The sequence below is a fragment of the Dermochelys coriacea genome, chromosome 4, assembly GCF_009764565.3.
Source record: "Dermochelys coriacea isolate rDerCor1 chromosome 4, rDerCor1.pri.v4, whole genome shotgun sequence".
Classification (NCBI taxonomy): Eukaryota; Metazoa; Chordata; order Testudines; family Dermochelyidae; genus Dermochelys; species Dermochelys coriacea.
Window position 1 is genome coordinate 58791540 of NC_050071.1, and position 13547 is coordinate 58805086.

Consider the following 13547-nt stretch of genomic DNA (forward strand, 5'->3'; position numbering starts at 1 on the left):
TGGTACCTGCAGTGATGGCGTGGCTTAGCCATGCTGTGTACAAACCTACCTGAAACCAGTGGGTATGTACTCTGCATGGTTAAACCTTTCCTCTGCTGTTGCTACCCACGCTACCATGGCTACACTATTTATATTCGCGTAGCTCGATAAGAGCTTGCACGAATATGTGTACATGAGCAAGGGAATCACACCCCTGGTTAGTGGTGTAGACATAGCCTAAGACACATATCTGAATGGATATTTTGTCTTCTATCTTTTGTTTTATGTTCCATGTCTTATTTTAAGTATTATGACTATTTAATTTAGCAATAATCCTATATTCAATATTATCTACCTCCAGATGAAATACACTCCCCAGTTGTGGTTCTCACTATTGACTTTGAGAATCAACTGACTCTGAGGGTAATTCACAATTCTGACTGAAAAAACAAGACAAGAGGGAAAGTGCTTATGGCACAAAGGCTGGATTCAAAGCATTTTCCAAAGGATACACAAAACAATTGACTATATCCATCTGAAAGTTTCATTTACTTGAGTCACCATCATTAAAAGAGACATTTAGCAATAACATCATGAAATTGCAGAGTTGCTAGGGTTCCAGCTGCGACTACCCAGAATCCTGTCCAAATCAATTTAAGCTATCAAACCTCTGCCCTTCTTTCATACTTTGTTTTACTCACAGATCGAGCCCCGCCTTTTAAGAACAAAAGGAACATTTAAAGAAAAGAAACCCTCCCACTTTTCTTACTGCAAGCCTTTCAGCCTTCACAGGAATTCCCAGATAAGCTGAAATATGTAAGAAAACAAAGATTTTATGAAGTAGAATAATATATTCAGCTCTAAAAGTTAAAGATACTTGCTAGTGTAAATACCATAAATAACCTGTAACACACTGTACCTCCTAACCATTTTTGCTAAGAAATAAAATGTATTTAACTTTTGTTAAATGATTTTATTTCATTTCAGACTTTGCATCAGTTGTAACTGTACAGACTGGAGTAAACATCACCCTTTGGAGTGCTGCATGATTTTCAGTATTTAACGTCTAAACATTGTTTTTAAAATCACTGAGACTTGAATTGTTACAGTCCTATTGCTACACTGCATTTCAGAGGGCTGGATCAATTTCTTCATTTTTTTTTTAGCCCAGTAGAGGAAGCCTCATATTGATGAAGAGTACAGTGTAAGATAAATTTAGCAAAACAAAATGATTGTGGTAACAAATGATGTGAATAACAAACTGGAAAGAGATCTAATTCCTTTTCTCAAAGAAAGTTTGGATTGTCTAGAAAAAGGGATTTAAATGTGTGTTGATAGCATGTATTAGCTAACACATGCAAATTAACATGCTTTAAATGTCTAGTGTAGAAAGACCTTTAACACATGCTACACTGGTCAAGTTTAAGCCTAGTCTCTCTGGATACATGGAAGCATATGAAAAATTTTGGTGAAATTAGAAACATGACTAGTATAGCCTTCTAATGAGAAGCCTCAAAAGAAAAACACCATTAAGTATACATATTTTTCATGCAATACTGTATTAGAAGTGATTCTTCATTTATCAGCTGAGAGCAGTTTTACATACCTCCTTGTCCGATTCTTTTATTATTGGCCTCTTTTGCTTCACTTGTTTTTGCACATTTAAAGGTTTCTGTGATACCTCCCCTCTCCAGTCCTGGTATACTTTGCCTATAGAAAGATCAACACAGTTTAGAATAATACATTATTTATCCAGATTAAGTGTCCACTAATCCTACTGGGTCAAATACATCCCTCATATTAGTAGGTGCAACTCCCAAAGATATCAATGGGAATGGCACCCACTTACTACAGTATCAATCTTGTAAGCAGGAACTACTTCTACAGCAAACTTCAGATAATTTTCACCCTGCCTGGGATCTGGTTGAATGACAACAAAAGTAATAAAATCTCAAACATTGTTCCTCATGGAATCTGGTTTAATCCAGTCTCCCAAATAGTTTTCAGACAATTATAGAGGAAACTCCATTTCTGCAAGCCTTCTCCTCGGGCTTAGCTCAACATTCTGTCACAAACTAGCAACAAAGATCCCACCAATAGCCTCTTTCTCTCCAGGTGTTCTACAGGGAGATGCCCACAAGAAGTTCTCCAAATTTCCCATCAGACCAAGGAAAAGGAAACTCCCTTACATTCCTGCTTCCTTTTCCAAGCATGCATTACTGCAAGATTTATTTCAGAGTAGCACCCGTGTTAGTCTGTATTCGCAAAAAGAAAAGGAGTACTTGTGGCACCTTAGAGACAAACAAATTTATTTGAGCATAAGCTTTCATGAGCTGTAGCTGTAGCTCATGAAAGCTTATGCCCAAATAAATTTGTTAGTCTCTAAGGTGCCACAAGTACTCCTTTTCTTTTTGCAAGATTTATGGCTCTCATATGTCCTGAAATTACTAGCCAGAATGCCTCTATACAGGGCAAAAACCAGAAATGGGGCTGAGGTGGGCCTGGAATCCATTATAGAATGTCAGCTTGCTCTGTGATACATCTATGTGTCTGTCTAGATCAACACAGGGTATGTCTATATTGCAACGGGAAGTGTGCCTCCCAGCCTGGGTAGACAGACTCGCAAGAGCTCTGCTCTAGCTAGCATGCTAAAAATAGCAGTGCAGACACTGCTGCATGGACTAGCTACCCAAGTACAAGTCTGTCTGACCCCCACAGGGGTTTGCACATGCCAAATGTCCACAGTGCTATTTTTAGCATGCTAGCTTGAGCAGTGTCTGTCTACCCAGGCTGAGAGGCAAACTGCCAGCTCCAGTGTACATACCCCGGAGCGTTGTGCCAGATCTCTATTTAGTTCATAATCTAGTATAGTCGTATACTATATTTAAAATGTCCAACAAGTAGCAATTATTTTTATAAACATACTTTTCTGTCTTAAAAACAAAAGGAAGGCTATGCATCAGCTTGTTTTGAGTTACATATAATATGATTTTTCCCAGTACTCTATGTCGACTCTGAACAAACCTTTACCTGTCAGTTTTACCTGCCTTTTTTTAAGATGTTATCAGCCTCCACAGTTTTGAAAGTAGCAGAGTTTTGATTACATAACCGTGGCATCATTTGCTATGGGGCAGGGGTGGCAGTGGTCCCTGCAGACCTTGGTTTGTATTCCCAAATTTTAATAGCTCCTAGGCAGCTGGCACTGTGATGTCTCCTCCAGGCCCGTGGGGGCAGTTCTGGGGCAGGCCAGGCCAGGCTGGGGCTCCTAATCACCACATTTCTGCATCTTCCCTTCCCCCGTTTCCTGGACAGAAAGTAGCAGATGAAGCCTGGGCCAGAGCTGAGCATGAAACAAAGTAGGCCCCAATCCCAGCTCGAGGCTGGCCTTTGGTGAGACTCAGCCCTCTGCCCCAGTCCAGTGCCCATCCCTATTCCCAGGACAGGACTGGGACACCAACTTTCTGCCCTCTCTGGGATTAGACCAGCCTGCTAAATCTCCATGAGCAACTGCAGCCTTAATGGGAAGGTGTAAGCAGGGATGCTGACACAACTTTGCCCACAACAAAATTTTTCTGAAATGATGCCCCTGTTAACTTAAAGCTGAATTTCAGTGAAAACTACTATACATTTACTCTAGATCAGAAGTTCATCACGAATCTACCTAGGTGACTCCAGTATGCTCCCTTTTAATTTTGATGTAGTTTTTATTTAGCTCTATAATCAAGAGATTAATATGGGACTATATTCTGTTAACACTAAACTCAAACTTACTTCTTAGGAATTATACTATTGCCTGAATTAACTCTACTTTGTAAGCAAAGTGAAAACTTCCTTGCTTGTTAGTCATGTAACTTCCCTAAAAAAAAAAAAAGTTGGTTGAAAACTTTCCGACGAAATATTTTTACACTAAAAAAGACCAATTAATCAAAATCAAAACATTTTACAGGAATATGGTGATTTTGACATAAGTTTATTTATAAAAATAATGGAAAACAACATTTTCATTTTTCATTTCAAAATGCCTTTTCAATTACAAAACTTTAAAATAAAGTGGAAAAGAAAATGAAATGCTTTGACTGAACTGAAATAAACTAGAAAATTTTGTTGTATGTGAAATTTTGAAATTCTTCACTTTTCATAGAGTTTAGGGCCAAAAGAGACCATCACATCATCTGACCTCCTATATATCACAGGCCATTATTTTTCACCTGGATACCCCAATAGGAATATCTTTTAGAAAGATACCTAATCTGTTCTTAAATACTCCAAGAGATGGTGAGGCTACCACCTCCTCTGGTGTTCCAATGTTCCAATTATGCTCACTAGGAGACTGCATCTTATTTCAAGCTTAAATTTGTTTAACTTCAACTTCCATTAGTTGGATCTTGGTATGCCTTTAACTCACTCTCTCTCTTTAGCCGAATGCATATATAATCATTAGTATACAGTGGAACAACTACAATAGAAGATATTGAGAGGGACCTGCCCCAGAATATCCCATAGCCCACTGCAGGGAACTCTCAGATAGGATCCTCCTCCTTTTTTAATTACACTGATAATCAAACAGGAGACCCAGGTGCAAATTCCTTCTCCACATCAGGCAGAGGAAGGAATTGAATCCGGGACTCCCAAAACTACTAGGCTAAAAACTAGGCGGGGGTTAGGGAGGGATTACCATTACCACCACCTCAGTTTTTCTTGAAAAAGGATTGACCTGGCTTAGGCACACAATTCCAGGAGAGGTTTCACAGCTTTGAATCACAAGTGAAGACAGGCATCTCTTTCTGAGCCAGACTTGGATGCCCAAGTCCTTCTGAGACGTGAGGCATAAGCCACGACCCTCTCCTTAGCATTTCCTACTTCCTAGTTTAGGTGATTCCCAACTTGTTTCATTCACAATAGAGATGCTGAATGCAGGTTAAGTTGAACAAGTGGAAATGTATTAAGCCCATTGGACTGCTCTGTTCATGTGGCTAAGAAGCTTCCAGCCTAACTCACCAGTGTTCCTCATTACCCTGGTGTCCCATCAGTAATAGTCCTTCCAAGGAACACTGGCCTTCTGATTCCAGTTCCATTGATCAGGATTCATCTTTCCTATTTGATAAACATTTTAATATAAACATTAAAACAAATAATTGACACCCAAACCCTCATCCCCATCCCTTCCAGTGGAGGATGCTAGCATTTAGCCAGTTTGGAGTCTCATGTTTATCACAGACTCACCTGCTTACATAGTTTGGGGTTTGTGGTCTGATTGCACTATTACTGGGTAGCCATAGATGTAGTGATGGAATCACTCTACTCCAAAAACCACAACCAGAATCTCTTTCTCTATTGGGGTGTTACCCTGTTCAGTTTCTGACACGGCTCTGCTGGCATAAGTGACCAGCTGCTCCTGCAAAAGAGTTAAACCAATTTTTTCTCAAATGAATCATGCTGGAGTGTCAGTGGCTCTCCTGGCTGGTAGTACTTCAGGACAAGGGCATCTGTTATTGTTTGTTTAAGCCTGTCAAATACTTGAAGTTGGGGACCTGTCTAGTCGCACTCAACATCCTGCCATCTGAGCTGACTATAGGTTTCGCCAATGCAGCCCAGTGCAGACAGAACTCTGACAGAAAATGTATCATTCCTATGAAGCAATGTGCCCCTTTCACATCCATTGGAGCTGGCAAGTTTCTGACTGCCTTGAACTTGTTTGGATCCACTTTCAGTCTCTCTGCTGTGAACCAATGTCTGTCACTCCATGCTGTTTGAATTGCATTTTTTCTGCAACTCTGTATTGAGTTCAATGTTCTTGTCCCTGCACTGCTGTAGAAAAGCTTGTTTTCTTTCATGGTCCCATCGAGCTTCTGTATCATTACTCCTTTCACCTGTAACAAGCATATTCATCTACAATTATCTGCATCCCAGCACTCCTTCCAGAGCTTGGGAGAGTCTTCTCTGGAAGACCTCTGGTACCGGGCTAATGCTCATTGGCATGCTCAGCCATCTGTAGGGAATAAATGGTGTTGCAAAGTTTGTCAGCATGCTGTACTCTTGATCTAGGCTTGTGTGCTAAAACCCGTTCCTCACATCATAGATCATGACAATTCTGGCTTTGGAAAGTTCTGGCAAGATGTCATCAATTTTGGGCATTGGATACTGGAAATGGTTCAATGCACAATTCAATGGTTTAGATCGATGCAGATGTGTAATTGGCCTGATGGCTTCTTTGCCACCATCATGCTGCTTACTCAGGCTGTGCTGGTTTCTACAGATGCTATGATACCCCTGCTTTCCAGCTCTTTGTATGCTGGATTACATAGTGCCACTGGAATTTCTGACATAGTAAGAACACAGGTTCCTTCGTGGAGCCTACTTCCAGTTTCCGTTTTCCTTTGAGGCACCTCTCATCTTTGAAAACATCCCCATATGCTCTAAAATTGCCTCTGTTGTCCAGGAGATTTCCCCTTTTGCTTTTTGCACTGTAGCTATAAAATTCTAATGCTGAACCCTAAGTCCTGATCAGATCTAGGGTTTGTATTGCTGTATTCCCTAAGAGGAGTCTGTGGTGCTTACCCTCCACCACCACAAAACTTCAGTTGGTCCCATATGTTGTTTTTCAGGAAAGTTGTTATGAGGTCAGTTTCCTATGGCCTGCATTATTCTCTCATTGTACATAATTAGAGTGCGCCTGCTCAATCTGTGTTCAGGTCAAATTCAACCTGAGGAATCACACTGCAGAAGGCCCCACTCTCCAGCTGAAATCACACAGCGCATTTCCCTATTAAAATTGTTGTTTGCATGGAGGTTGGCATTGCCCCTTGTTGCTTGCCTGTCCCAATAGCCTGAATTGATATGCTCTCAGACTCTAAGAGAAAGCGACAATGTCATTGCAGTTATTTGATGTGCTATCCTCCACTTGTACAAGTCTGACCAAATCTTCCTGGGACCTTTCTCTGCTCTTGCACACACTGCTAAATGGTTCAACTAGCCACATTCTTGCAATGCTGTCCTAGTTGGGCCTCTTCTCTTTTATCCAATCATGCTGTCTCCCATAAAAAATGCATCTCACTATGGGTATGGAACCCTAGCCACCTGCTCTCCTTCTCACTGCATGTAGTTTGTGGGGTGTTGTGCCTCCTAGGGCTTTCATTCTTTCTCTTGAGGCTTCCACAGCATACCAAGCATCTGTATAATGTAAGATCAACTTCCTAGAGCAACCGGTCCCAAGATGGTGATCCCAAGTGCTGGAGACTACCCTGTCCTGAATCAGGGACTCTGCGAGGTCCCCAAAATTGCATGTAGCAGCCAGTGTGTGTAAGGCAGTAACATAAAAGTTATCCCTTCCCTTTCGGATAGGTCTCTTGAGAAAAACCTGTGTTGCTCCACAGTTGCATTCTGATTAGAGGAGCAATACCTCCCTGGGGCTCCAATGGCTACTATAAGGATTGAGGCAGTGATGAACAGCAGCCCTCTCTGCTTTGTCCCCCAAATAGTTAAAATAATAGTTTTACTTTCCTGACGTTGATCCCTCCTGCCCGGCCAGGTCTGCATACAGTTCAAACATCTCCTTCCACTGGGTCCATCACCGGGTTAAGTTTAGATCTGCAACATTCAGGGACTTCACACTGATTACCATGGCTCATGCTGCCAGCTGCTACACTTCAGAGAACTCACAGCTCAGATGCTGTCACCATGTTTCATTCACAATGAGTGAAGCTGAACGCAAGTTAAGTTGAACAAGTGGAACTTTATGTCCTTTGGACTGCTCGGTCCATGTAGTTGAGTTGCTTCCAGCCTAATTCTCCAGTGTTCCCTGTTATCCTGGGGTCCCATCAATAACAGGTCACTCCAGGGAATATGGGCCCTCTGACTCCAGTGCTACTGATCATGATACACCTCTCAGCATGCTGGCTTCTGTGAATCCCATTCTTTTGTGCATAACTCTTCCATGCATTTATGGGGAGCCTGGTCACCTAACTCAAGGCTGTGAATTTCACTTGGCAGCAGGACACTTAAAAGTTAGGCACTGCCACACTAATGTAACAATGCCTAAGTCCCCCTAGTGAATTCCTCCCTATCCCTCCTTTCCCACCTTTTGTGTCATTTCTTACAAACAAACATCTGGCCCTTTTATTTCCCATTCTCCACCATGGTAGGAAGATATCTTTATCTTGCCCTTTACCATAAACAACCTTTCAGTGAGGCCAGTCAGGAGTTGTTTCATTGACTTCTACTTAAAAACCAAACAAAGAAGAAATTAAGAGCTAGCAAGGTTGATGCTGAAATCCTGTGGAAGCTATAAAAATATGGGGAAAAGTAATTTTTATAATCGTGATTCTCAGCAGCACTCTCATCCCTAATGACCATTTAATTCAAAACTTGTGTTATCTTTTTATAAACTCTCAACTGTTTAATGCCTTTTTTAATTGGACATTCAGTTTTAATCTTCAGGTACTTACAAATAATTAATAGCTGACAGATAGAATTAGCACTTCATACTTTGTCAGGGTAATTAAAAAAAGGAGGAGGATCCTAGTTGTCAATTTAAATCCTAATTGTTTGAATAATTAACTGTTGGAGGGTTGATCTGAACTGTTAGATTTCATCTGTTATATCAATTTAAAATTGCAGAAGCTAACTAAACAGGTAAAAACATTGGATCAGATTGTTATTTCCACTGAATCCCCTTTGCACCATTCTGGCCATGTAAAGGGGCCTTAGCGTGAGCATGAATGTAATTATGCCCACTTTAAGGCCTTTTACACTGCCAGAATGGTGTAAATAGGCTCCAGTGTAAATAAGAATCAGGCTTATTAGGAGAACCTGCCTATGTGATTGCACTGTCCATATTTTTATGTTTATAATTAAAAAAAGCCACTAACACTTAAATAAGTTTTACACCAACATTCCTGTATTTGTCAGGTGACCAAGGGATTCAAAAATAAATCAAATATGTCCCATGGGACAGGGGGCTGTTACAAACAGTGCCAAAAACTCAGATGCTGTGCAGTGAAGAATACATGATAAGTTGCTCTAATTTACAAGGCTATGATGTCATTGAGAGTTCTCTGTTAAGATAAGGTGCAAGAGCATTTAGGGTGTCATAAGAAAGCCTAGTTGCTATTATGTACTGGTTTTAAAAGATATCTTAACACACTATGTTAATATGATGCGGCTTTCTTCTTTTTTAAAAAATGTGTTTCATTTCAAGGAGGAACAGAACCTATTGTGTCTCGAGCACTGGGCCCATACTCAGGAGATTTGGGTTAAATTGCTGGTTCTGCCACAGATCTCCTGTGTGACCTTGAGCAGATCAGCGAGGCCCAGATTTTTAAAGGTATGTTTAGGTGTTGCAGCATTCATCATTACAATGCCTAACTGATTTAGGTACCTAATTTTTCAGTAGGACACATATCTCGATCTTCCCTGTCTGTTTTAGCTGCCCACATACATAAAGCACTGGTAGAAATAAAGGCACGAGCTGACCCCCTTATTAAGCCTCCCCCTTTTAAGAACAGCAGCTCAGGTACTGTTTCTAAGATTGTCGTTATTGTTAGTGATATGTTTCCAGTGCCTAATGGCCAACATAATGTGAAATGGTTCATATTACAGATACAGCCACTCAATCAGTACTAATTGTACCTTTGTTGTCAGCCTCAGCAGAGAGCCCACATACTCAATGGATATGTAGAATATATCCCCTCTCCCAGAGATGGTCCCTGCAGAGCAAGGTTGAGCGATACTGACCGTTGAATGAGTGTATCCACTTTAAGGCTATTCTAAAATATTGCCACTTAGTTTAGAATTGGAATAGACTCTGCATTTCTTTTAATTAAAGAATTTATGAAACATCCTCAAACAGACCAACCAGACTTAAATTTTTAGCTACTACTTTAATGTCCAAGAGAAATCATCATTTTGTTTACTTAGTAGAAATGTACCAGACAGACTACAAACAGAAGAACAAAGCCTCAGAAAATGCATTTACAAAGGTTTGCTTTTCAGGATTGATATTACAAGTAATTAGCGTGACATTTAATAAATGACATTTCTAAGAACTGCTAAAGCTAACTTAACAGGCAAATAAAACACCCTTGTTTTGTTTTTAAAAAGCTATTTGCATTGTAGCACATTTTATGCAAAGTGTTTTTGCCAACTCATGTTTAAAACATTTACATGCATGAAATAAACATCCTTTGTATACATCCAGCTTACTATTAGTGTTCTCAACTTAGCACAAACCCTGATTAAATGAATTGTGATAAAAAAGGAAATATATTTCCATATCCCAATTAAGTCAGTATATACTGTAACTGAATAGACTCATTCTATAGTTAAAATAGATTAATCCTTGCTTAATGTAATGCAGTTTTTCTAAACGTAATTCAAACAGTAAACAATTCAGTCTCCACTTTAGTTTTTCTTTGAATAAAGAAGAGTGAGATATGATGTATATTTTGTACAACTTTCTCTAATCCTCAATATCCAGTTAGGATAGTAGGAAATAATGGTAGCTGCTTTGAACAATCTGGATTTATCCTTGAGCCCTGCTACCCAGTGCTGAAGAGACATTTGTTTATATAAACCATACTTTAGTGCCTTAAAAAAACAAAGCGTTCCAGGATATTAATTAGAAATTTGGTTGCCTTTGCCAATCTAAAAGTTTTACTATGTTAAGGAGAAAGTTAAGTGTCCTACCTACATCATGGATTCATCAACTTTGTTTTAGTACTTAAGAAATCTTGAAGCCTCTTCAGTAGCCTAACAAATTTCATTGTCACTTGCCTCACTCTGTTGTTCAGCTAGCATAATTAAAATTGACAGCACAGGAGAGACGGCGGAGCGGTCAATCTGGACTGCTGCATACCAACTGAGCTCCCACAAAATGGCCTTATAAACCATTTTTTGGCAGGAAGTGCATGATTTGGGAGACAGAGGGTGAAATGCTGGCCCCATTGTAATCAATGGCAAAACTCCAATTGACTTCAATGGGGCCAGGATTTCACTCAGTCTCTCTGCTATGGAATTGTGGTTAAACGGTATGGCTCCACCTATTGTAAAGTATACAAACTTATAAAAGCTAAGGGAAAGGAACTATGAGATAGCTGAATAACAGAGGTAAGAGATAGTACATAATATTAGAGTGAGTGTCCTTGAGGCAGGAATAAAATAGGATATTTAAATCTATTTGTAAAGCTGGTTAAAAAAACAGCTTTTGTGACATTAAAAAAGGAAATTTTTATTCCAAAAGGTTTTAAAAGGGAATATTTTATCTGAAATTTATCATAAAAAGAATTACTGAAAAATTTCATTTTGAAAATGTTCAGAAGGGGAGGCTTCCTCCTCTTCCCCCTGCTCTTTTATTAATTTTGCAACCCACCTCCCTCCCCACCCCAAAAAAAAGAGGTGGTAGAGAAAGGAAATAGAAAATGAAAAATAAAATTTCATCATCAGGTTTTGTCAAAAATTAAATGGAAAATTTTGAAAAAAACTAGAATTTCTCATGAAAATTTCCATTTCCTGTAAAAGGCCATTTTTCAACATTTTTTTTTTCAATTTTGACCAACTTTACTATTTTGGCATAGCTTGGGAACTAGGGATTGTGGGGGTGCTGCAGCACCCCCAGGTTTTATGCAGGTCTCCACTCCTGGACCCACATGCATGGTTCTGGCTGCCGGTCCTGTACCCAGGCTGTGCTCCTGCCCCGCCTCCACCCCCACACCCACCTGTTGCTCCAGCCTCAGCCCCCTTATTTCTCTCCAGGTCCCCTCTTCCCGGAGACACTGTCCTGCTCCTGGCCCAAGCTGGGGGGGGGGCAGACAGGGGTAAGGAGGCTGGCTTTCAGGACCCCCCCCATTAAAAATGTTCCAGCACCACTGTATTTGGGCCGGTTTCAGAGTAGCAGCCGTGTTAGTCTGTATTCTCAAAAAGAAAAGGAGTACTTGTGGCACCTTAGAGACTAACAAATTTATTAGAGCATAAGCTTTCGTGAGCTTTGGGCCATATTTTTGAAGATTTAGAAATATCCACTAAGATTGGTAGAGCATACATAGAGCCTTCCATTGCCCATCACTTCACAATTACTGTATGGAAAAGAAGATTATGACAGTAACTAGGATTGAACCTCACTGAAGTAACATTGGAACTGCAAAATCCTACAGAGGCAGGAACAGTGGCAAAAATACCAGCAGCTTTTATGTACCAGGCTGCTTCTAAGGCTATCACCTGTGGAGTTGGACCATTGCTGTGGGAGCAATGATGGGAGATTTCCCTAAAAGTCTTCAGCACAAAGATCTTAGATTTACACATACCCTCCATAGGGCTTTCTCCATCTCTCCCTCTTTTATGGGTCTTTCTTTTCTTTCCCTTTTCTCTTAGGGTCTCAACCCAAGGATTTTCTTACCACAGAGCTCTCCCTTTCCCTCTCCCTCTCCTCACCTTTTCCTGCTTACCCCAAGTCTCACTTCCCCTCCACCCTCAGGGTGTCTCTTTCTTGCACTGGTGTGTCTAGCTCACTCTGATCCAAACCTTAATGCTCAAGTAAACTCAGACAAAAGGGAATCCATTCCTAACTCCCCAATCAGGCCCTATTCCATGGATGTCCTTTGCCTTGATCATATAAGTCTTTCCATGATTTAAAGTATTCAGTCTGATCCCTAGACGCACATGGACAAGTTCCATAATAGTGAAAATGCAAAGAAAAGGTGGGGAAAGAGTCCTTGTATACATATGAATGCATCATGCTCCCTTAGAAAAAGCCCTTTGAACTGCAGACTCTTCCCTTCCCCTACTCTTGTCACTATGGGTTATTTTTTAAATGTGTTTTCGCAGCAGCTCTTCACTGAAGTGAGCAGTGCTACTTTGAGACCTTGGTACTTGTGCAGTAATTACTATTCTTCAGTTCTGTATGTAATAGGCAAGTGAGAGTACTACTAAAAATATAGCAGTGCTCATAAAGATTGTCTACTGGATCCTTGTAGAAATACATCTGAAGATGCCATCCCAAAACAAGCTCTGTTCACTTCAGTGGTGTTTTTTTGTTAACAGGACAGAAAGAACAGGGGAAGGAATGAAACCTGTGGTTCAGAATGTCTCTGCCTTTGCTACAGCAGCAAAAGTCTATTTTATCATATATGCAGAATGAGCTTATTTATTCAAATACTTCAGAAACTAAGACCGCTCTAAGGGCTATAAACCACCCTTGATTTCATTGTCAACAGAATATTTAAATGCCATGAGCAATGTAGTGTGAACGTTTTTATTAAAGGTCAGATTCTTTTCCTGTCCAATGAGATGAGATCTTGCCGCCTCTTTCCTTTTTATGCTACAAGTAGTTCTTGTAAGCGCTCTGCTTATTTATACCACTGTGTTTTTTCTCTTTTTCCCACTGCATGACACAATTTCATTCAGTACCCTCCTTTACAAAATGAAGGGACACTTTAGATCCTTTCCCCGTGAACCAGCTCCATTAGATGAGTATTTTCATATTATCAAACAAGTGTGTATGTATGATAGATCTATTTACATGAACTGTGGGGAATCCAGCAAGAAAAATAATATTTTCTATCTGCTTCCTGTTATAA

General features: G+C 40.2%; 1 protein-coding gene across 6 annotated transcripts in view; it reads right to left on the reverse strand.

The window, feature by feature from the left end:
* IQCM (IQ motif containing M) overlaps nucleotides 1–13547 on the reverse strand; it is a 195409-nt gene that overhangs the window by 131707 nt on the left and 50155 nt on the right. For 5 of the 6 annotated variants that reach the window (XM_043513116.1, XM_043513119.1, XM_043513118.1 and 2 more), the window contains one exon: nucleotides 1586–1689. In XM_043513116.1, coding sequence (XP_043369051.1) covers nucleotides 1586–1689 — 104 coding nt within the window. Of the gene's footprint in view, nucleotides 1–1585; nucleotides 1690–4977; nucleotides 5076–13547 lie in introns of those variants that run through there. The other variant, XM_043513117.1, reaches the window with a different exon arrangement.